Genomic DNA, 20,562 nt, shown 5'->3' on the forward strand with positions numbered 1-20,562 from the left:
GACTAGTGGTTTTGTGGCAGTGTCTGCTTTACTGATGCGATTCCTGCTGGATACATTTTATAATATAGCATGAATTGAATCATCAGGCCCTTTTTTACTTGAAATCCATTCTTTGTGCATCCATCATACGAGTAGTATGTTGAGTACTGGCATGCAAGAGAACGGCTTGGGAACAACATATCTCAAGTGCTTACAACAAAATACACTTATCAGCAATGAGCGTGTCAATTACAATCCGCCTCTACCCTTCCAAGCTGGAGAGGAAAGTGGAAAGTGCCAACAGCCAGCAATGTGTCGGGTGTTGTGTAGTGCATTCAGTTAATGAGGCTCATTATTAATATGGCAACGATATGTTAACGTCGGGAGCCATGAGGAGCAGGCCTGCTGCAAAGGGAATTTACACGCGCTGCCCTGTCATCAGGAAGATCAAAGAACAGTCTCCAGTTCTCTCCAGTGGCAGTCGCCATAATGTGTTATGAGTTATTGGTGGAGTGGCAAACTGATCCGTTTCCTGGCCGCCCGATCGCTGGCTTGTCAGCAGCTGACAGCACCATGTCACAGCAATTTGCTCGATCTGTAGGTGTTCCATGTCAACTTCAGCGTCTCATGGCATCCCATGGCATCGCATCGCCACCAACCCGAGATGTCAGTGTAATGCCCTCTGACAGCCACTCAGATTGAATGCTCAAACACAAACTAAACTAAACTGGATACTATTTAGCGCTAGATTTATTTCGGGCATTAAATAGAGATCGCATTTCAGGGACAGAGTACCCCCATTCCCCCAGCGAGTCGGCGAGAAGTGCACTTAAGTGACTCAAGGGGACAGGCGCCGGATGTGCGCAATCATTGCCCTGTCCTCCTGCCCATGTTCCATGTCCCAGTCCCAGTCCCTTAGCTGGAGAAAAGTGCAAGTTATAAATACGAGTAGATACAGATACAATCCATGGAGTGGGAGTATCACGGTGTATGGGTAATTTCCCAAAACGATTTCTCCAGCCCTCCAGATAAGATTAGATTATGTGGCCAGCAGAGCACCATCGAATGCGGGGAATAGGCAAATTAGCCAACCATATCCAACCATCATAACCATAGCCATGGGCCAAATGTCATCAAACAGCGCACAGCCATCAGCACAATGCGACGTCCGCTCTCGCCGACACTGGCCAAGCTGGCCGAGAAGGAGGTGAACGAGACGCCAGACCGCATCCAGCAGGACATCATTATCCTGCGCGTGTGGATACGCCAGCAGCCGCATCTGCGTGCCCGCACCGACGACGACTTCCTGATTGCCTTTCTGCGTCGCTGCCGGTACAGCCTGGAGCAGACCAAGCGGCGCATCGATCGCTACTTTACCCACTACAACCTCTTTCCGGAGATCATGAACAATCGGTGTGTGACCCAGCGACTGCTGGACATCAACCGCTTGGGGTAAGCCATAGAAACCTTATCCATGATGATGGAATCATCTTTAATCTCTCACCCTTCTCCCTTATAGAGTCTGCCTATATCCCGATATGCCCAAGGGCGACAGTCGCACTGCGCTGTTCATCGCTCGTTTTGGCCACTTCGATCCGAACCTCTATATGCTGCGCGAGATCTATCACTTCACCTCGATGGCCATGGAGATTGTTGCCTTGGAGAATGATTATGCCTCGCTGGCGGGCATTTGTGAGATAATCGACTTGGAGGGCGTCAGCTCGGATAAGATGCGACGATTCGACAAGGTTCTCTTTCGGAAATGGTGGAACTGGCTCTACAACTGCGGCCCGCTGAAGGTGAAGGAAATGTACATCATCAACATGCCCAAGGATATACAAGGAACGATCATGTTCCTCTACAATATTCTCAGCATGCAGGTTAACTATCCGGTAAGCAATCATCGAGTGCATAAAGTCGGCTCTGAAGCATATATTTCCCTTTTTCCAGATACGCGTCCTGAAGTCTAGTGAGGAGCTGATCGAGCATATTGGCAAAGAGACGCTGCCGGAGGAGTATGGCGGCACCAATGGTCATATGGGCGAGTGCATGGCCTACATGGAGGACCTGTTGAACAGCTATCGTGGCTACTTTGACCAGGACTGCCACTACGGGACCATCGAGGAGCTGCGACACGACGAGGTTACCCATTACGAGGCAGAGTTCGGGGCCAGCGGCTCCTTTCGCAAGTTGAACTGGGATTGACATTGACCCAGATCGAGACCCAGAGAACTCTCTGCGGGGACACCTCCGGATATCCCCACACGTAAACGCCAGCGTATCTATATCCAAGCTCTGGTGTAGTCAGTCGATCAATTAAAGATAACACAAACTTATCGCCTATCTATCTATGCACCCAACTATCATATCCGTACTCCAGTAGGTACATATGTATCCGTATCTGTGTCTGTGCTGCCGGTTTTGGGTTCGTGTGGTGTCGTACCGAACAGAGTTGCCGTTCGTTCCGTTGCTAATTTACAAGGTGTTCCCTGATTAGATATACGTATCGCTTAGCGGCAGCGATGCCAGCGTCAGGGTAGCACCCACCGCGATGCGTCAGTGAACTTGGCATTCCGTTAACAGCTAGACAAGCTCCAGCATGGCGTCCGCACTCAGAACCCTAGACCCCGAACTGTTGGCCCTGGCCAAGACCGAGTGCAACGAGGAGCAGTCACAGCGCGAGGCGATTGTGGCCACGCTCCAGGTGTGGATTACCAAGTCGCCGCACCTCAAGGCCCCCACCGACGAGCAGCTGATCCTGGCCTTCCTGCGACGCTGCCGCTACAGCCAGGAGGAGACCAAACGGCGCTTCGACAACTACTACTCACTGCGCAGCGTGTTCCCCGAGGTGCTCGGCTCCCGGCAGGTGGATGAGGCACTGCTGACGCAGCTGCAGCGCGGGTGGGTTGAAAATGCGCCGCCTGCCCACGGGGAAAAGAGAATGGAATTCATTGTTGTTCTATCCACAGCGTTCATGTGATACCCGCTCGTCCGGTCAGCCCCCAGGGACCACGGGTGATCATTTCCCCGTTCCGCCAAATCGATCCCAAGAAGTCGAACCCGCGCGAGGCCTTCAAACTCGTGTTCATCCTGCTGGAGCTGCTCGCCCTGGAGTGCGACAATGCGAGCATTTCGGGTCTCATCTGGGTGGTGGATGCCCGCGACGTGACCATGGAGCAGATGATGCAGTACGATCCGTTTCTGCTTAAGAAGGCCTTCGCCCTGGTGGATCAGTGCCTGCCCCTGCGTTTTGTGGAGATTCATATGATCAATATGCGGCGCGAGGGACAAACTATCTTCAATTTCGTGACCAAATTCCTTCCCTCTAAGCTGCCCTTTAAGGTGGGTTGTGCATCGAAATGGTCCCCAAGTGGATTCTAATCGATTTCCATTTGCTTTTCAGTTTGTGGTGCACAAGAAATCGGAGGATCTGTACGAGCACATACCCCGTGAGGCCATGACCATCGAGTATGGCGGTACCAACGGCTACCAGGCTGAGGCCCTGGACTATTGGCGCCAGCGTCTGTTGGATAACAAGGACTACCTTGCCCGCGATGCCCAGTACGGGACCAACGAGAAGTTGCGCGTGGGCCTGGCCAGTGCCTGGTCGAACGGAGAGCTGAATGGGATGAGTGGCTCCTTCCGCAAACTGGAGCTGGACTGAGTGAGACGAGATGCTATGACGCTATTCATTGTTTCAATTATTGTTTAATTAAGTGCTAAGACTATACAAATAATTTAAGTCCTATGTACTATAGTGGTCACTGGGTATCTCGTGTATCCTCTTATAAATATTTTTACAATTACCTAATGGACATGGGGATGGTGATGGTGATGGGGATGGGGATGGGCATGGGCATGGGGGCTAATCTTAGAGCTGCATTAGGTGCTGCATTTCCTTTTGAAACTCGCATGCAGGCTTGTGGCTGGCGGGGCTCCCGTTGTTGGCGGCGTCTTGGTGGACACTGGCGTGGCGGTGGTCTTCACAGGCGTGGATGTTGTGCTCTTGTTGATGCTCTGGACAATGAGATTCAGGCAATCCAAGCTCGAACCATTAGCGTTCCCATCAAAGTCTGTCAATGGATAATGGATTGTTATGGCCATGCACTGGGGGCTCGCGTAGATATACAATCTTACCTGTAAATTGTCCATACTTTTCCATGTGTTTGTTGTAAAAACTGAGTTTATCTTCCAGATAAGCGCCTGCATAGGAGCTCTGCAATGGAAACAGCGAACGTTTTAGTTTTAGCCTCCAATGAAATTGGGAAAACAATAAATTACACAAAAATACCGGCGACCGAAATGACAACGTCAGAATCTCTCTCTCTCTCTTTCTCTCCATCTCCCATCGGGCTGTCGTCTTGGCCAACAAATGCCATACAAAATGCAGTCTAATGATGAGATTAAGCCAAAATTTATGCCAGAACCGAGCAGCGAGCAGCGACACCGACCACAGAGGAAAGTGAAGATTCCACATGGCCACAAAGTTGCAAGCCAATTAAAATGCATTGAACCAGTGCAGCACTGTTGCATTGTCTGGGGTAGTGAGAAGTGCTGCATTGTACGCACTCTTATTAGCAATTAAATTAATTTGATGCAATATTTTTGGTGCGCATACGCAGACGACAAGGCATCCGGAGACAACGGAGATGCGCTCGAGATTTCATTAGAAAAAATTGCATTAACGCTTTTGCTAAGCAAATTATAATTGCCACTTCTGGGTGGGTTTGGACTTCGGTTTCGGTTTCTCCCCTCGCCAGAGAATGCGCCGTCAGTGCGTCTACAAGGATCGTATGGGATCGGGCACAGGGCAGAGCAGAGCAGTCCATAAGTGTCTCTGTGTGCGTGTGTCTTTTGTATTTTTATATTTAGAAGAACCGAAGAACTGAAGTGAAGAACACAACAGAACAGAACAGAACTCACACTGCACTTTTATAAAGCGATTTATCATTTTCCAAGCGTTTAGTGACAGCATGCGCTCGATATGCGACAACTCGAACACGAACACCACACTGTCTGTCCCCCTTCCGATTATGTGGAATTTGTGTATATTTTTCCACTTTACCCGGGTAGCAAACAGTTCTTCATATATATGTATGTATCATACGTTTGTATCTGAATGAAATGCCACTTATCATTTGAACATTTCGTTGCGTAAAGATTTTAAGCCGCTTTTTGGCGCGCTTCCTCTTAGAAGTTCCCTTCGCTCTTCGCTGCTTGTAACGGATATGAGGCATTATGCGATTTGTAAACCGCAAGCAACATGAATTTTTCCCACAAGATATATGGTTATAGAACGTTTGGCGATGTCATAATTCTTGGGACTGCGGTCTCGGATCCCAATAACGGGCAGATTTTCAGCTTTTTGCTCTCGTATGAACACACATATCATGAGCTAGTGCCGCATAAACATAAAGAAAGTGTCTTTCAAAATTCGATTGTCAATAATGATTGAGCTGTAAGACCAGACATACGTATGTACCCATAATCGAATTGTTATAATCAAAGGAAACCCTATCGCTACCTGAGTCACTTGCACCCACCCACGTCCACCGTCCACTCGAGTGTCTCCATTTTACTGAGTCACTTGCACCTAGAAGTTCCAGTTATCACTACTTGCTATTTCGATTCCAATTACCATGGAAATCGCTAGCCAAACGATTTTAGAATTTCGGTTTCTGCCAGGTGTTGTACTCGCATTGAATATCTTTGAGTACTGCAATAAATTGTGGCCGATAAGCAAATCTATTGGAAGCTACAGATATACTACGATTACGATTGCGAGTGTGAGTGCGAGTTCGGGTACGAGGTACCTGTTCAAATGGAGTGCTCGAAAGGCAGTTCACATCAGAGATATCGTCAAGCCATTGAGGTTGAGGTTTATATATAGACAATCTCCAGGTTCAGTGTGGCCTGTGGCCCTCGAATAAATGGATATGGATGAGATGGATGGATTGCCAGAGTCTGAGACTAAGTCTCCAAATGCATTTCAATGTGTCTGCACGTTTGGCGTAGTGCCAGTTTTTAATCAAACTATGGCCGCACATTAATATCTGCCAATGGGGGGCGCACTATACAGAGAGAGAGCAGCATACAAATATGCAAAGTTTTATGGTAAATTAACAAATTTGTACATTAAAAATGTGAAAAACTTAAACAAACTGCATGGAAATTACTCAACCCAGTCGTCGCCCGAGTCGCAGTGAAACGAAAGGGGGCGTGAGGGCGTGTGAGTTTAACATCAAGATGGCAAAAATGTTTGCATAATTGTTGACAATTTGTTGGCCTGTCACATCACCCCTCCCAGCACGAGTATGCCCCACTCAAGCTGGGGCCCATGTCCATGTCTTGCAACACCTTTCGAAGAACGAACAGAACGAACACCCCGAGATCTTGTCATGTTTTTCCTGTGCAATTTGTCAACTGACACATTTTCTTTTTGTTCCCGTTCGCTCGAAACTATTATGAAATATATGCGATCCCCCCGAACATGGAAAATCAAATAAACGCGCGAGGAAAACTCTTCCAAGCCTCCTCCTAAAAGGTGCTTTTTTGTCGTCTATGGCTGCCCTCGAGGCAAACGTATTTGTTGTAATTAATTTACAACACGATTTTCATTTAGAGGACGGCCCTAAGAACGGGGCATATAAAAAGAAAATTTATTTATTGCATTTCACTAAATGCAGGCAACAACCTCCCATACGATACCATTCGATTCGATCCCACACCCGTACCATCCCTTCTTTTTATATTTCAAACATAAATTCTCCAGCCATTTGTCCGCTATATTCTTGCATTTCTTTTTGGAAAAGTTTTCTCTCCAGAAAAGCTGCCTCTTTAGCGTGTGATCATAATTCATAAATTCACGGTAATACGGAGAATCTTGGGAGGACGTAGAGGGTTGCCGGCCGGGAGGGGGATCGGTATCGGGAGCTTATTAAGTCGCACGTCAGCGAAGGCATAAATTTTGGTCAGCAAATACAACCGGGTATCGGATGGGATGGGACCTGGTATGGGATCTGGGATGTGGGATAAGATCTAGGTGGGGACGATGTATATTCTATTTTCATGTTCAGCAAAGCGGCCAGACCCTGAGATTTTGATGAATGTGCGCGTCGCCAAAGAAAAATGTATGAAAACGTTTTTCAGGCATGAGAATTTTACGAGAAAATAATTGCGGAACATTTTCCCCTCTATCTTCACCGCTCTACCTCCTCCTTTGCCTCCTTGGCCTCCTCTCTCCTTTACTTTACTCTTAATATTAATTGGCGTTCAGTGAAAAAACTTACCAGATAATCGGACTGGCAGTTTTTGCCGCTTAGACTCGGCGCCAGGTTGTCGCCATCGCGTGAGGGCGAGGATTCCTATAAGCCAAAGAAAGATCAATCATTAAGAGTGATGCCTGAGAATCCTGGGATGTTATGGCCGTACCTGAAGCAGATCCTCCAGGCTCTCGATATACTCGATGGCATTGCGCAAGATCTCGACCTTGGGCAGGCGCTGGTTGGGATTGGAGGATGTGCGTCGCTTCAGTATCTCGAAGGCCTCGTTAACCTAGAATGTGAAACGAAATCATCAATTAACGGCGATCGTAGAAATCATGGAAACCCATTAGGAACGTCATAAAAACACGGACAGCCAGCCCCATCATCAGATCGGGCGTGTTCCCCTTTAAGTGGCTGTTTAATAAAACATATTTCAAATTAAATAGAGCATCAAATTTTCGACAATTAAACCATTCGCCCACCCCATGGTCTTCTCTTTATGACAGCCAGCAGCAGTGTCAGACGACGATCGAGAGTCCCTCTCTCTGTCCCTGTCCCTGTCCTATCCTCCCCCTTTCGGTTTATGATATTTCGATTCCATTTGCATCGGTTAATGTCTCTATGTGGAGCTATAAATACTCGTACGCCTGGGGTTCATCTACAACTTTTACGATTGTCAAACTCATAAATGGTGATGCTTAACTCTTGGTCTTGGCAAATCTTCTTGTTTTATGACTGTTGTTGGGTGGTTTCCCTATTCATTCTTTTACGGCCTCTGGGCCCTCCCTGGCGGTTGGAAAACAAACGATGGCAAGTGGCAAAGTGTTAATTTCTGTGCTCTGTGGCGGCGGTGGTGGTGGTGCAACAATGTTGCAATTGAGTGCTGCTGAGGATCCCCCAAATAAGGAAATGTCATAAAAAATGTTGAATTAAGGAAGAAGCTAAGATTTGGAAATGAAAATGTGAAAATTGTATCTTGTAATGGGATGTTAATAAGACAGATGGCAAAAAAACACGCCACACGGTTTTAAAATAAAAAAAATAGTGAAATGGAATAGAATTTACTTTGATTTAAATATAAAACACATTTTTTAGGTCGTCCTATATTTCATCTAAATGGAAAATTAATAAATACAAACATTAATGGCATAAACATTAAAGTCTGAGTGAAAATATAAAAATTGTGTATAACTTTTCCATTATCATTATCTTTTGGCTGATCTTCATTTTCTATTTTATATTTTCCAGCCCAAGAAAACGTTATAACCGTATCTATGTATCTATGAATGCCTTTACAAATGATGTGTGGGATCCCTTCAACCGCATAAGAACTTATTTTCAGATTAGCTGAATTCATTGAAAGGATAAACGTATAAGTCAGAGTTCCGGTCACATGAATACAATACTACAATGAAAGGGTTTACTGAAGGATTATTTCGTCTCACTTCCTTTGCACTTGAAACGATTCCGAATAGACGTACACAAGCGGTGAAAATTTTACTCCTGGACACGGTTTTGTATGTAAGGAATTCTCTTAAGGAATCTATTATATAATCCTTTTGATGAAATGGGTGATAGTATCATTTTGGAATCTAATCACTTAAAATCAATTTTCGATGATAAATGGAGGACTTATTCCAAAATGGCACTTGCACCTATTTCTAATCATTTAAAGGATCATTCTAAGTGTTTTTTAGTTGTATATCAGAGATCACTGATCAGTAACTAAAACTAAATTATAAATGCTCCCAGATCTCAGCTAGAAACTTCTTTCTCTGTAGCTACTGCAGCAATCGAAGCTACTTTCTTACCTTTCTCAGTCTCCTTCGCTCTCGCATGGTGGCGGCCTTCCGTCGATCCACGGTGACGCTTTTCTTCTTGCACGCCTTGCAGGCCCACGTGAGGCAGGGACGCGAGGACTGGGCCGAGGCGCAGACCAGTGGCGCCAGGACGTGCTCCTCGGAGTCCAGGCTGCTGTTCTCGTCGTCGTAGTCCGTGGTGTAGATGGGCGACGGGGTCATGGTCATCGCCAGCTGCTTATCCACATCCGCCGGATGGCCGCTCTGGCCGTAGCTGCACGAGGAGGCTGATGCGGAGGCAGAAGCTGAGGCGGAGGCAGTTGCGCCGCAATTTGGATCCCCGACGGCATTGAAGCGGCTGAAGAAGTTCTGCAGCGTCTGGTGGGGATTGTGGCTGGCATTGGGGTGTCCCAGAGATGGGTTGTAGCTGCTGTAGCCGGGCTGTGGCTGTTGCGGGTAGCTGTTGTTGTACTCCTGCTTAATGCTGTGGCCCGCGGCCATTTCACTGCCGACACTGTGGTACTTGGTCATCTTCACTGCCACTGCCACTTCACTTTAGCTCCGATGCGATCCTTTTGAGATCACTCTTTAGATCCTTTTGAGATCAATTCACACTCCGGATTCCGGAAGGCCGATTCCCGATTCACGTGTCGACTATCGAGCGGCAGAGAGACAACGATCAACGAACCGATTCTCGCGGCAAACGCAACACATTTGGTTGACAATATCGGGGGAAAATAAAGCAAAGAATGGAACATATGTACATATCTCGGGCTCGGGGGCGCCCCCAGATGTGCTCAACGATCCGATCCGCTCCGCTCCGATCGTCGGTGCCGCATTTTGAGTGGCTGGGATGTGCTCTCGAGTGGATTCTATTTTTAGGGGCGCCCCGCCATTAGACGACATTGGCGGCTCTCTAAGTCAGAAGGACGCTAAATCGTCCCCAGGCCACGCCCCTCGCCACGATCGAGTATAGTCTGAGTTTATTTACGAGTCGAACGCCTCATGGCAATGCGGATTTTCTGCTCAATGAAAACTGTGTTCTTTCGTTGTTTGTGAAAGGCTTATTGCCCGTATATTTATGATCGCGCGGAGGGAAATCAAATAAATCGGATCCTACCTGAACAGCGATTAGTGCTGGGGCATAAATTAGTTGTGCGGCAGCAGAGCAATTCGTTAATGTGACACTTTTAGTGGAGGAGAGACTCCGAGAGTTTCCCCCAGTCCACAGTGTCACCGTGCCACAGTCCCCTCCTCCGCCTTTCAATTGTCTTCTCCGACTTTTCCATCGAGATTGAGTGGTTGGCTGGTGGGGGGATCTGCCCTTGTTTTTCCGACATCAAATTGAGCAAAAAATCAAACAGAAGGAAAGCGGGAGGAAAATAGAAAATGGTCTGAAAGAAATTCTGTTTATTTATCGCTACTCAAACACAATATATATCTTTGGAAATCACCTTTAAATCTTCCCAAGCGATATTGTAAATCTTTTTTGTCTTGGGCTCGTTGTGGTTTTCTTTTCCTGTGCATTTTCCATTTTCATTCTCCCATTTTCCATTTTCCACTTGGTCTTATTTCGCTTTCCTCGCTGTACTGTGATGGATGCTTTGTTTTGATTCGGTCTGATGGTATTTTGGTAACGCCGACTATTTGTTGTGCCACACGATAATCCCAATTGTAAATCCAATCATTATCGCCTGGCGAACGTTTTTGTTCGAGCTGTACGAATAAATACGTATTTTAAATAGTTTCAATTGGATAATAAAAAATAAAGTAGGGCTTACTTTTGTTAGTCGAAAGTTTTTATTAGCCCAACGGATCGATCTTTCAGATGAGATCTTTACGATATTTTGTACAGAAATATCTTGAAAAATGTTCCTACTAAGTGTCTTATTGGAACCGTTCCTTTATATGACAACGTTAGCAATCAGAATCGTTAATCTTGTACGGGAGCATCCTCCTCCGATGTGTTTGTACAGGGACACGTTCTTCTTGGCGGCACCGGCCAGGGCCACGGCCGGTACCGGGATACAGGGAATGCTGACCAGGGGGCTGCTGTTGTTGCTGGAGTTGCCATGGAGATGTCTGCGGATCTGCGTACGGTTGAGATCCCTATTGGTACATTGGCCGGTACAATTGATTTTGTGTCTGAAATGGCTGGCACGTCTGATGCTCTGGCTGCAGCGGATAGCGGTGATGCGACGGACCACAATTAAAATAATAATTAAAATTATTTGACATGATAAAAAACCACAAAACCAGAAGATGACTAGCAACAAAATGTTCATGGAACACTATATATATGTCCTGAATATCTCTATTGCCAATACCGCAGCTAAACATTCTTTCTCCGTTACAGAATAATTTATTTGGTGTTTGTTCAGCTTGGAAGAAAAGAATGCCACTGGACGCTCTGCTTTGTCGTCATCCAGCTGGAAAAGCACTGCTCCCACTCCAAAATCTTAGGCGTCGCACTGGATATAGAAATGGCGTTTAAAGTCGGCATGGACTAATACAGGAGCCGTGGTGAACGCCACCATCCTGCGGTTCCTATGCAGCTCCGTAGCTCCTTCACTGAGCTCGGGTTCGGGATCCTTTGTATAGCCACAAACCTATCGGAATCCATTTGCAGCGTGCCACCTCCGATGATAAACCCCAGGTATTTCAGCGACTTAAAGCAGAATTTGGTTTTTTTTTATAGGCCTATCGTCAAATTTGCTCTTTTCAGGCACTGGGCCACCAATCGCAGATATCGCAGATGTGTCTGGAAGTCCGGGGCTATCACCAAAAGATCGTCCAGATACACGAAAACGTTTGATCTGAGCTGAGTCGGGATTACCTTATCCATCATTCTGCATTACCTCTGGGCAGCGTTACACAGACCGAAGGGCATCAAGCTATATAAGCAGGTCAACAACCTTGCACTTACTAGTGTCTAGTGTCTTACTGTGTCAAGTGTCAACAATGAATCAAATGCACCATTTGATATTGCCGTTTGTGCGCACTGTTAGCCAGGAGGAACTTTTGCATGAGATGGACGATGGTGTGATCAGCTTGATCTCGAATCTCCAGCATTGTGCGAGTTCTCGTTTCGTATTGATCTATGATGAACTGCACGTATAGTGGGCTAGAGGTGGATCCATCAAGTGGAAGCTGCTAGCGATAGCAGCCTTTAACTTGGATGGGTCTAACATTCACTTTCTGCACTTGAAACTGGTAAGAAACTGTTAATATATAATGAATAGAACATATATTTTATTAACATTTATTCCCAGGCCTTGGGATCAAAAGATGTCATGGGCAGGGATGCAATATACAAAAGTGTCTCCATGGTGCTGGACAACATTGAGGCATATGGATACGGCCCGAGATTGATGGCCGCGCCGAAAATTTGCTTGCAAAGATGGACGCCGCCCAGAGGTACCCTATGCTCTGGGATGTCGCTCACCTGAGCAAGCTTTTGGCGAAGGAATACGACGTGATGGACACGGCCGACGATTGGCGATACGCGTTATATCCGTCTTTTCATCAGGAGCAGGAGGATATACGGCACTGGCTTGGAAAGGAGGTGGAACAGATGAAAAGGCTGGTTGGCCGGGTATGCTCATACCCGGAGACAGCATATATAAGCATATATATTATATGTATGTAAAGCATGTATATAGAATATACGTATATACAAATTAGAAAAAATAAAATTAAAAGTTAAAATAAGGCTTTTTTGTTTTGTTGTTGTTATATGCCTCCTCGTGGCTCCATTTAAAATATGCCGCGAGAATTTTAGGAACTATACTACGCACCTAGCGACGTATCTACACAGTTACATGTAGTGTACACGATTTCTATAACTAGAGATGAGCATTCTATGACGCACTCAGTGCGGCCACATTTTAAGTGTCAAAATAAGCTAGACTGTGTAGGCGAATAAGTGTGCGACGCGGCAGCTTGTATCGGGGGTGGAATCGTAACTAAGCTAAGCCTTATGATCTATGTTGGCTTGAGCGCCGGGTAGATCGTATATCTCCCGAGCGTCCCTGCGCTCGCGCGCGATAGCGCACTGGGACCGGAGCGCACTGCGTATATGAGGCAGAAAAAGGCTATTCATTCACGCCCATTGAAGTGGAAAAGCGGAGGTGTATTAAGCAAGCGCCGCGGGAAAGTAAAGCTCCTCCCGGGCCGCGGCAAGGTAAAACACCTCGCAGACTTCCAGTAGATATGCAGAATGCCAACAAGGAACACCCAATTGCAAATCCAATGCCGTTGCAGAGGTTTAAGTACGCTCCGAGAAGATTCGTTGCGGAGGTTCAATTACCCTCCGAGATTTGTTGCGGAGGTTCAATTACGATCCGAGAAGATTCGTTGCGGAGGTTAAATTACGCTCCGAGAAGTCTGGTTGCGGAGGTTGGCTGTTGTCTGCACCCGCCGACGGCGGGCCGATTATGGCTTTCTCGTCGCTGCTTTATACACAAAATTCAGCTGGTAATGTGGCCATTGGTGTTGCGCTGCGGGCACACTGGGTACCAGTGCTGCCAGATTTTGAGAGTCACCATAAGCTAGATTGATGGGAAAAAGCTAGAATAAGCTTAAAATTAAAAAGCTTACAACTGAGCTAACCATAAGAACACATCAAAATATGGGATATTTGAATTTTTAATTAAAGGAATGACATGATTTTATCCACTGGCCGAGTGCTCAGCAGTGTACAAACAAAGTGCAGGCATTTGCTCCTCGGTTTTTGAAGACTTTCTAACAAAAGGTATTTTGTTAGTTTGTGCCATGCTTGCATTGGACGCAAGCATGCTGGACGACAGCATGCTGGCGTAATTCCAACTTGGCTCCTATTGGTGTCTTACAAAAACAGCAGTACGCTTTTGTGGGGTCAGTTGGCACATTGCGTATTTTTTGTATGTAAATGTGCAAACATGTACAATACTGTAGTGTGATTGAAACTTATCAGCGAATAATTACCTTACATTTATACACAAAATTGGACGATGTACCAAAATACGAACAACATATATGATTTTTGTCCGATTTATCGATACAAATTAAAAAATATTACAATCAAATCAAAAACAAAAATGGTTTTGTACTAAATATTTTTAAGCTAAAATAAGCTAAAAGAAATTTGAAATAAACTAAATATCACGCTATAAGCAATTCAAATACTTTTCAAGCTATTCGATTTTAAAATAAACAAAATCTAGCTTAAAATAAGCTAAAATGGCAACATTATGCCGCATACTGGCTTATCGAATCATATAGTTCCGCTAGAGGGCGCAACAGTCATGCGACTCTCTTTTGCGGGCTGTAGGAAATTTCAAATTATAAAAAATCGTGTATTGTTTTTGATTTCTTCTTCCATTAAACATTGCTACTTAACTTACATTAAGCATATAAACATTGGAATAAATTTCATCAAAGTAAGTAGTCGTAGTTAATGAAGTGCTAAAAGGAAAGTTTCTGGACTGGTATATGTGTATGTATATATGTATGTACAAGTACATCACCTCAAGGATACGAACAGGGTATTCCCTTGACATTATTTTTGAAAAACCTGGAATCTGCGCCGAAACAATAAACCAATTTCCAAAATGATTTTTACCTGTTCTACCTGTAGCTGACGAAATTTTTGACGCATTTTCGAACATGCGGCTGCTTATCAGCTGTGTAGGTACATATCTATATTTAAAAGGATGGGTCATAACAAGGGAAACACTTCCGAAGAAAACACAAGCGGCACATCACTTTCCAATTAAGACAATTATAAACGGATATGTTGCCGTTGTCTGCTCTGCTAATTGCCAATGCCCTTGCGTTTGTTGATCTGTGTAAATTCGCTGCAGCTTTCTCACCTGTTGTTCTGGTTGCTTATGCTGCTTCTACTGTTGTTGTTGCCATGGGACAGGTCTTCCCATTCATAAAAATGTGCACCATGCGGCAAAACAGCGTAAAATTACGTCAGCCAATGCAAAAAGAGAGAACGAGAGAGATGGCAAAAACAGATGGTGGCGGGTTAAATGTAAATGTGCGCAGTGAGAGAAAGAGAGAATGAGATGCAGACATTTCCAAGGTATGGTTCATAAAAGAAAAGGAATTCCGATAGAACCCTCCCTTCCGTAACACTTCAGACTTTTGTGAAGCTGCAAAACTATTAAGTACATACATATGTAAGCATCTCAGAGCAAATACAGAGCGAGAGAGAGTGGCAGGGATGCCGCCTCACCTTAAATAAATACACTTTAAAGCTTTACAAGCACAACGTAAACCAAATAATGAACGTGCATACATACATACATACGTATGTGCATACTTGCACAAGTACGAAACCACAAAAAGCCGGTTCAAGTCAATAATAAATCGCAAAAGAAAATGTTTTCACATTGTATGCTTCCACACGGCAATGAAGTCAATGAAGAGAGAGAAAGAGAGAGAGAAGCGTGTCAGTGTGTAGCCAACCCACTGAGGAGCATCCAACTGCGTGGCATTATTTGAGCGCGGAAAAACGGCGCATTCACAATCAACCGTTGGACGCGCGCTGTGCTATCCGGGAGCGACAGTGTTATTGTTATTGTTATTGCGAAAGAGCGGGACAAAATGTTAATTCTACTCAACGTCGCGTAAACGAAACGGAAAGAAAATGCTGATAAAACAGAATAATAATAAACAATTGGTGCAAAAGTTGAACGGAAACTGATAAGTGCGTGCTGAGCCAAAAAGAGATTATAGTATTCGACAATTAACTGTGAAAGCGGCAACAAATGTACAGGTACAGGTAATGCACAACTGCTGCAACAATGCCAAATTGTTGCATGCTGCTCTACATGGATATTCCTACTTTCCGAACAGCTTATAGCAGTTCCCATTCGGGAACATCTGTTGTCCAAATACAGCGAAAAACGGCGTTACGCCTGTGGCTTCGTGCACGGAGTCACGGATTGACACTTCGATCTCCAGTAGGTAGATGTCCCAGTCTCTGTGATCCTTCTGCAAATACGTCCAAAGAAGTCTATGTAGAACTTTTGGCATAGCCTCTCCGTGACTACTTTCTGACCGATCCCTACTTTTTAATCTACACAAGGTCTTCTTCATTCCACCGGGTATAGCTGTGTGGTCTTCGTGGGCCTTCGCGATGAGAGTTTTCGTCAGTGCCGTCCGATGATTTCCGTTGGGTCTAGAACCACCTCCTCGATGCAGCGTGATAGTGTATCCGCCACTATATTTTCGACTCCCTTGCGGTGCTCGATCACAAAGTCGAACCTCTGCAGCTGCAATGACCATCTCGCTAGACGCCCAAGAGCCGTGGTGAGCGCCTTCTTCAGGGATTCTATGTCCGCTCTTGCTTCCGTTGGCAAGAAAAACTTCCCGCGCTTCTTCAGGGCATCGGTTAACGGTACAGCTATGGTTGCGAAGTCCATGATAAAACGCCTATACCATTCTGCGGTTCCTATGCAGCTCCGTAGCTCCTTCACTGAGCTCGAGTTCGGGATCCTTTGTATAGCCACAAACCTATCGGAATCCATTTGCAGCGTGCCATCTCCGATTATAAACCCCAGGTATTTCAGCGACTTAAAGCAGAATTTGGTTTTTTTTGTAGGCCTATCGTCAAATTTGCTCTTTTCAGGCACTGGGCCACCAATCGCAGATATCGCAGATGTGTCTGGAAGTCCGGGGCTATCACCAAAAGATCGTCCAGATACACGAAAACGTTTGATCTGAGCTGAGTCGGGATTACCTTATCCATCATTCTGCATTACCTCTGGGCAGCGTTACACAGACCGAAGGGCATCAAGCTATATAAGCAGGTCAACAACCTTGCACTTACTAGTGTCTAGTGTCTTACTGTGTCAAGTGTCAACAATGAATCAAATGCACCATTTGATATTGCCGTTTGTGCGCACTGTTAGCCAGGAGGAACTTTTGCATGAGATGGACGATGGTGTGATCAGCTTGATCTCGAATCTCCAGCATTGTGCGAGTTCTCGTTTCGTATTGATCTATGATGAACTGCACGTATAGTGGGCTAGAGGTGGATCCATCAAGTGGAAGGTGCTAGCGATAGCAGCCTTTAACTTGGATGGGTCTAACATTCACTTTCTGCACTTGAAACTGGTAAGAAACTGTTAATATATAATGAATAGAACATATATTTTATTAACATTTATTCCCAGGCCTTGGGATCAAAAGATGTCATGGGCAGGGATGCAATATACAAAAGTGTCTCCATGGTGCTGGACAACATTGAGGCATATGGATACGGCCCGAGATTGATGGCCGCGCCGAAAATTTGCTTGCAAAGATGGACGCCGCCCAGAGGTACCCTATGCTCTGGGATGTCGCTCACCTGCGCAAGCTTTTGGCGAAGGAATACGACGTGATGGACACGGCCGACGATTGGCGATACGCGTTATATCCGTCTTTTCATCAGGAGCAGGAGGATATACGGCACTATCTTGGAAAGGAGGTGGAACAGATGAAAAGGCTGGTTGGCCGGGTATGCTCATACCCGGAGACAGCATATATAAGCATATATATTATATGTATGTAAAGCATGTATATAGAATATACGTATATACAAATTAGAAAAAATAAAATTAAAAGTTAAAATAAGGCTTTTTTGTTTTGTTGTTGTTATATGCCTCCTCGTGGCTCCATTTAAAATATGCCGCGAGAATTTTAGGAACTATACTACGCACCTAGCGACGTATCTACACAGTTACATGTAGTGTACACGATTTCTATAACTAGAGATGAGCATTCTATGACGCACTCAGTGCGGCCACATTTTAAGTGTCAAAATAAGCTAGACTGTGTAGGCGAATAAGTGTGCGACGCGGCAGCTTGTATCGGGGGTGGAATCGTAACTAAGCTAAGCCTTATGATCTATGTTGGCTTGAGCGCCGGGTAGATCGTATATCTCCCGAGCGTCCCTGCGCTCGCGCGCGATAGCGCGCTGGGACCGGAGCGCACTGCGTATATGAGGCAGAAAAAGGCTATTCATTCACGCCCATTGAAGTGGAAAAGCGGAGGTGTATTAAGCAAGCGCCGCGGGAAAGTAAAGCTCCTCCCGGGCCGCGGCAAGGTAAAACACCTCGCAGACTTCCAGTAGATATGCAGAATGCCAACAAGGAACACCCAATTGCAAATCCAATGCCGTTGCAGAGGTTTAAGTACGCTCCGAGAAGATTCGTTGCGGAGGTTCAATTACCCTCCGAGATTTGTTGCGGAGGTTCAATTACGATCCGAGAAGATTCGTTGCGGAGGTTAAATTACGCTCCGAGAAGTCTGGTTGCGGAGGTTGGCTGTTGTCTGCACCCGCCGACGGCGGGCCGATTATGGCTTTCTCGTCGCTGCTTTATACACAAAATTCAGCTGGTAATGTGGCCATTGGTGTTGCGCTGCGGGCACACTGGGTACCAGTGCTGCCAGATTTTGAGAGTCACCATAAGCTAGATTGATGGGAAAAAGCTAGAATAAGCTTAAAATTAAAAAGCTTACAACTGAGCTAACCATAAGAACACATCAAAATATGGGATATTTGAATTTTTAATTAAAGGAATGACATGATTTTATCCACTGGCCGAGTGCTCAGCAGTGTACAAACAAAGTGCAGGCATTTGCTCCTCGGTTTTTGAAGACTTTCTAACAAAAGGTATTTTGTTAGTTTGTGCCATGCTTGCATTGGACGCAAGCATGCTGGACGACAGCATGCTGGCGTAATTCCAACTTGGCTCCTATTGGTGTCTTACAAAAACAGCAGTACGCTTTTGTGGGGTCAGTTGGCACATTGCGTATTTTTTGTATGTAAATGTGCAAACATGTACAATACTGTAGTGTGATTGAAACTTATCAGCGAATAATTACCTTACATTTATACACAAAATTGGACGATGTACCAAAATACGAACAACATATATGATTTTTGTCCGATTTATCGATACAAATTAAAAAATATTACAATCAAATCAAAAACAAAAATGGTTTTGTACTAAATATTTTTAAGCTAAAATAAGCTAAAAGAAATTTGAAATAAACTAAATATCACGCTATAAGCAATTCAAATACTTTTCAAGCTATTCGATTTTAAAATAAACAAAATCTAGCTTAAAATAAGCTAAAATGGCAACATTATGCCGCATACTGGCTTATCGAATCATATAGTTCCGCTAGAGGGCGCAACAGTCATGCGACTCTCTTTTGCGGGCTGTAGGAAATTTCAAATTATAAAAAATCGTGTATTGTTTTTGATTTCTTCTTCCATTAAACATTGCTACTTAACTTACATTAAGCATATAAACATTGGAATAAATTTCATCAAAGTAAGTAGTCGTAGTTAATGAAGTGCTAAAAGGAAAGTTTCTGGACTGGTATATGTGTATGTATATATGTATGTACAAGTACATCACCTCAAGGATACGAACAGGGTATTCCCTTGACATTATTTTTGAAAAACCTGGAATCTGCGCCGAAACAATAAACCAATTTCCAAAATGATTTTTACCTGTTCTACCTGTAGCTGACGAAATTTTTGACGCATTTTCGAACATGCGGCTGCTTATCAGCTGTGTAGGTACATATCTATATTTAAAAGGATGGGTCATAACAAGGGAAACACTTCCGAAGAAAACACAAGCGGCACATCACTTTCCAATTAAGACAATTATAAACGGATATGTTGCCGTTGTCTGCTCTGCTAATTGCCAATGCCCTTGCGTTTGTTGATCTGTGTAAATTCGCTGCAGCTTTCTCACCTGTTGTTCTGGTTGCTTATGCTGCTTCTACTGTTGTTGTTGCCATGGGACAGGTCTTCCCATTCATAAAAATGTGCACCATGCGGCAAAACAGCGTAAAATTACGTCAGCCAATGCAAAAAGAGAGAACGAGAGAGATGGCAAAAACAGATGGTGGCGGGTTAAATGTAAATGTGCGCAGTGAGAGAAAGAGAGAATGAGATGCAGACATTTCCAAGGTATGGTTCATAAAAGAAAAGGAATTCCGATAGAACCCTCCCTTCCGTAACACTTCAGACTTTTGTGAAGCTGCAAAACTATTAAGTACATACATATGTAAGCATCTCAGAGCAAATACAGAGCGAGAGAGAGTGGCAGGGATGCCGCCTCACCTTAAATAAATACACTTTAAAGCTTTACAAGCACAACGTAAACCAAATAATGAACGTGCATACATACATACATACGTATGTGCATACTTGCACAAGTACGAAACCACAAAAAGCCGGTTCAAGTCAATAATAAATCGCAAAAGAAAATGTTTTCACATTGTATGCTTCCACACGGCAATGAAGTCAATGAAGAGAGAGAAAGAGAGAGAGAAGCGTGTCAGTGTGTAGCCAACCCACTGAGGAGCATCCAACTGCGTGGCATTATTTGAGCGCGGAAAAACGGCGCATTCACAATCAACCGTTGGACGCGCGCTGTGCTATCCGGGAGCGACAGTGTTATTGTTATTGTTATTGCGAAAGAGCGGGACAAAATGTTAATTCTACTCAACGTCGCGTAAAC

General features: G+C 44.8%; 3 protein-coding genes and 3 long non-coding RNA genes across 12 annotated transcripts; 4 read left to right on the forward strand and 2 right to left on the reverse strand.

The window, feature by feature from the left end:
* Window positions 1–128: 128 nt before the first annotated feature.
* Window positions 129–2,322, forward strand: LOC4800572 (alpha-tocopherol transfer protein-like). Its single transcript, XM_001357786.4, has 3 exons — window positions 129–1,431; window positions 1,499–1,871; window positions 1,930–2,322. Exons 1-3 carry the CDS (start codon window positions 1,139–1,141, stop codon window positions 2,182–2,184), a joined length of 921 nt encoding a protein of 306 aa, XP_001357823.4. The 5' UTR covers window positions 129–1,138; the 3' UTR covers window positions 2,185–2,322.
* A 172-nt stretch (window positions 2,323–2,494) lies between these two features.
* Window positions 2,495–3,785, forward strand: LOC4800573 (alpha-tocopherol transfer protein-like). Its single transcript, XM_001357787.4, has 3 exons — window positions 2,495–2,880; window positions 2,949–3,321; window positions 3,383–3,785. Exons 1-3 carry the CDS (start codon window positions 2,579–2,581, stop codon window positions 3,641–3,643), a joined length of 936 nt encoding a protein of 311 aa, XP_001357824.1. The 5' UTR covers window positions 2,495–2,578; the 3' UTR covers window positions 3,644–3,785.
* nau (myogenic-determination protein nautilus) lies at window positions 3,668–9,928 on the reverse strand. Its single transcript, XM_001357788.4, has 5 exons — window positions 9,056–9,928; window positions 7,411–7,533; window positions 7,269–7,343; window positions 4,117–4,195; window positions 3,668–4,052 (listed from the first exon to the last, which is right to left on the reverse strand). Exons 1-5 carry the CDS (start codon window positions 9,572–9,574, stop codon window positions 3,862–3,864), a joined length of 987 nt encoding a protein of 328 aa, XP_001357825.2. The 5' UTR covers window positions 9,575–9,928; the 3' UTR covers window positions 3,668–3,861.
* A 1,635-nt stretch (window positions 9,929–11,563) lies between these two features.
* LOC117184839 (uncharacterized) lies at window positions 11,564–12,713 on the forward strand. The gene is made up of 3 exons (XR_004470350.1): window positions 11,564–11,699; window positions 11,769–12,256; window positions 12,316–12,713. It is a non-coding gene; the product is annotated as an uncharacterized lncRNA (long non-coding RNA).
* A 2,471-nt stretch (window positions 12,714–15,184) lies between these two features.
* LOC117184923 (uncharacterized) lies at window positions 15,185–17,608 on the forward strand. Of its 7 annotated transcripts, none has more exons than XR_004470436.1 (5): window positions 15,185–15,815; window positions 15,890–16,053; window positions 16,122–16,596; window positions 16,665–17,152; window positions 17,212–17,608. It is a non-coding gene; the product is annotated as an uncharacterized lncRNA (long non-coding RNA). The 7 variants fall into 7 exon arrangements; XR_004470549.1 differs by having other exon boundaries at window positions 15,890–16,000; window positions 17,212–17,607; XR_004470691.1 differs by having other exon boundaries at window positions 15,890–15,996; window positions 17,212–17,607.
* Window positions 17,609–17,888: 280 nt separating this feature from the next.
* On the reverse strand, window positions 17,889–20,468 carry LOC117185646 (uncharacterized). The gene is made up of 2 exons (XR_004471121.1): window positions 19,792–20,468; window positions 17,889–18,489 (listed from the first exon to the last, which is right to left on the reverse strand). It is a non-coding gene; the product is annotated as an uncharacterized lncRNA (long non-coding RNA).
* Window positions 20,469–20,562: the final 94 nt, after the last annotated feature.

This window comes from Drosophila pseudoobscura, chromosome 2 (genome assembly GCF_009870125.1).
Source record: "Drosophila pseudoobscura strain MV-25-SWS-2005 chromosome 2, UCI_Dpse_MV25, whole genome shotgun sequence".
Lineage (NCBI taxonomy): Eukaryota > Metazoa > Arthropoda > Insecta > Diptera > Drosophilidae > Drosophila > Drosophila pseudoobscura.

Bases quoted from the DNA above. Each gene is read 5' to 3' on its own strand.
- LOC4800572 (XM_001357786.4), top strand. From the start codon at position 1,139: ATGCGACGTCCGCTCTCGCCGACACTGGCCAAGCTGGCCGAGAAGGAG. The intron at 1,432-1,498 runs GTAAGCCATAGA...TCTCCCTTATAG, and splicing joins CTGGACATCAACCGCTTGGG to AGTCTGCCTATATCCCGATA. The intron at 1,872-1,929 runs GTAAGCAATCAT...CCCTTTTTCCAG, and splicing joins GCATGCAGGTTAACTATCCG to ATACGCGTCCTGAAGTCTAG.
- nau (XM_001357788.4), bottom strand. From the start codon at position 9,574: ATGACCAAGTACCACAGTGTCGGCAGTGAAATGGCCGCGGGCCACAGC. The intron at 7,534-9,055 runs GTAAGAAAGTAG...TTCACATTCTAG, and splicing joins AGCGAAGGAGACTGAGAAAG to GTTAACGAGGCCTTCGAGAT. The intron at 7,344-7,410 runs GTACGGCCATAA...TTTGGCTTATAG, and splicing joins GCCTGGAGGATCTGCTTCAG to GAATCCTCGCCCTCACGCGA.
- LOC4800573 (XM_001357787.4), top strand. From the start codon at position 2,579: ATGGCGTCCGCACTCAGAACCCTAGACCCCGAACTGTTGGCCCTGGCC. The intron at 2,881-2,948 runs GTGGGTTGAAAA...TTCTATCCACAG, and splicing joins CTGACGCAGCTGCAGCGCGG to CGTTCATGTGATACCCGCTC. The intron at 3,322-3,382 runs GTGGGTTGTGCA...TTTGCTTTTCAG, and splicing joins CCTCTAAGCTGCCCTTTAAG to TTTGTGGTGCACAAGAAATC.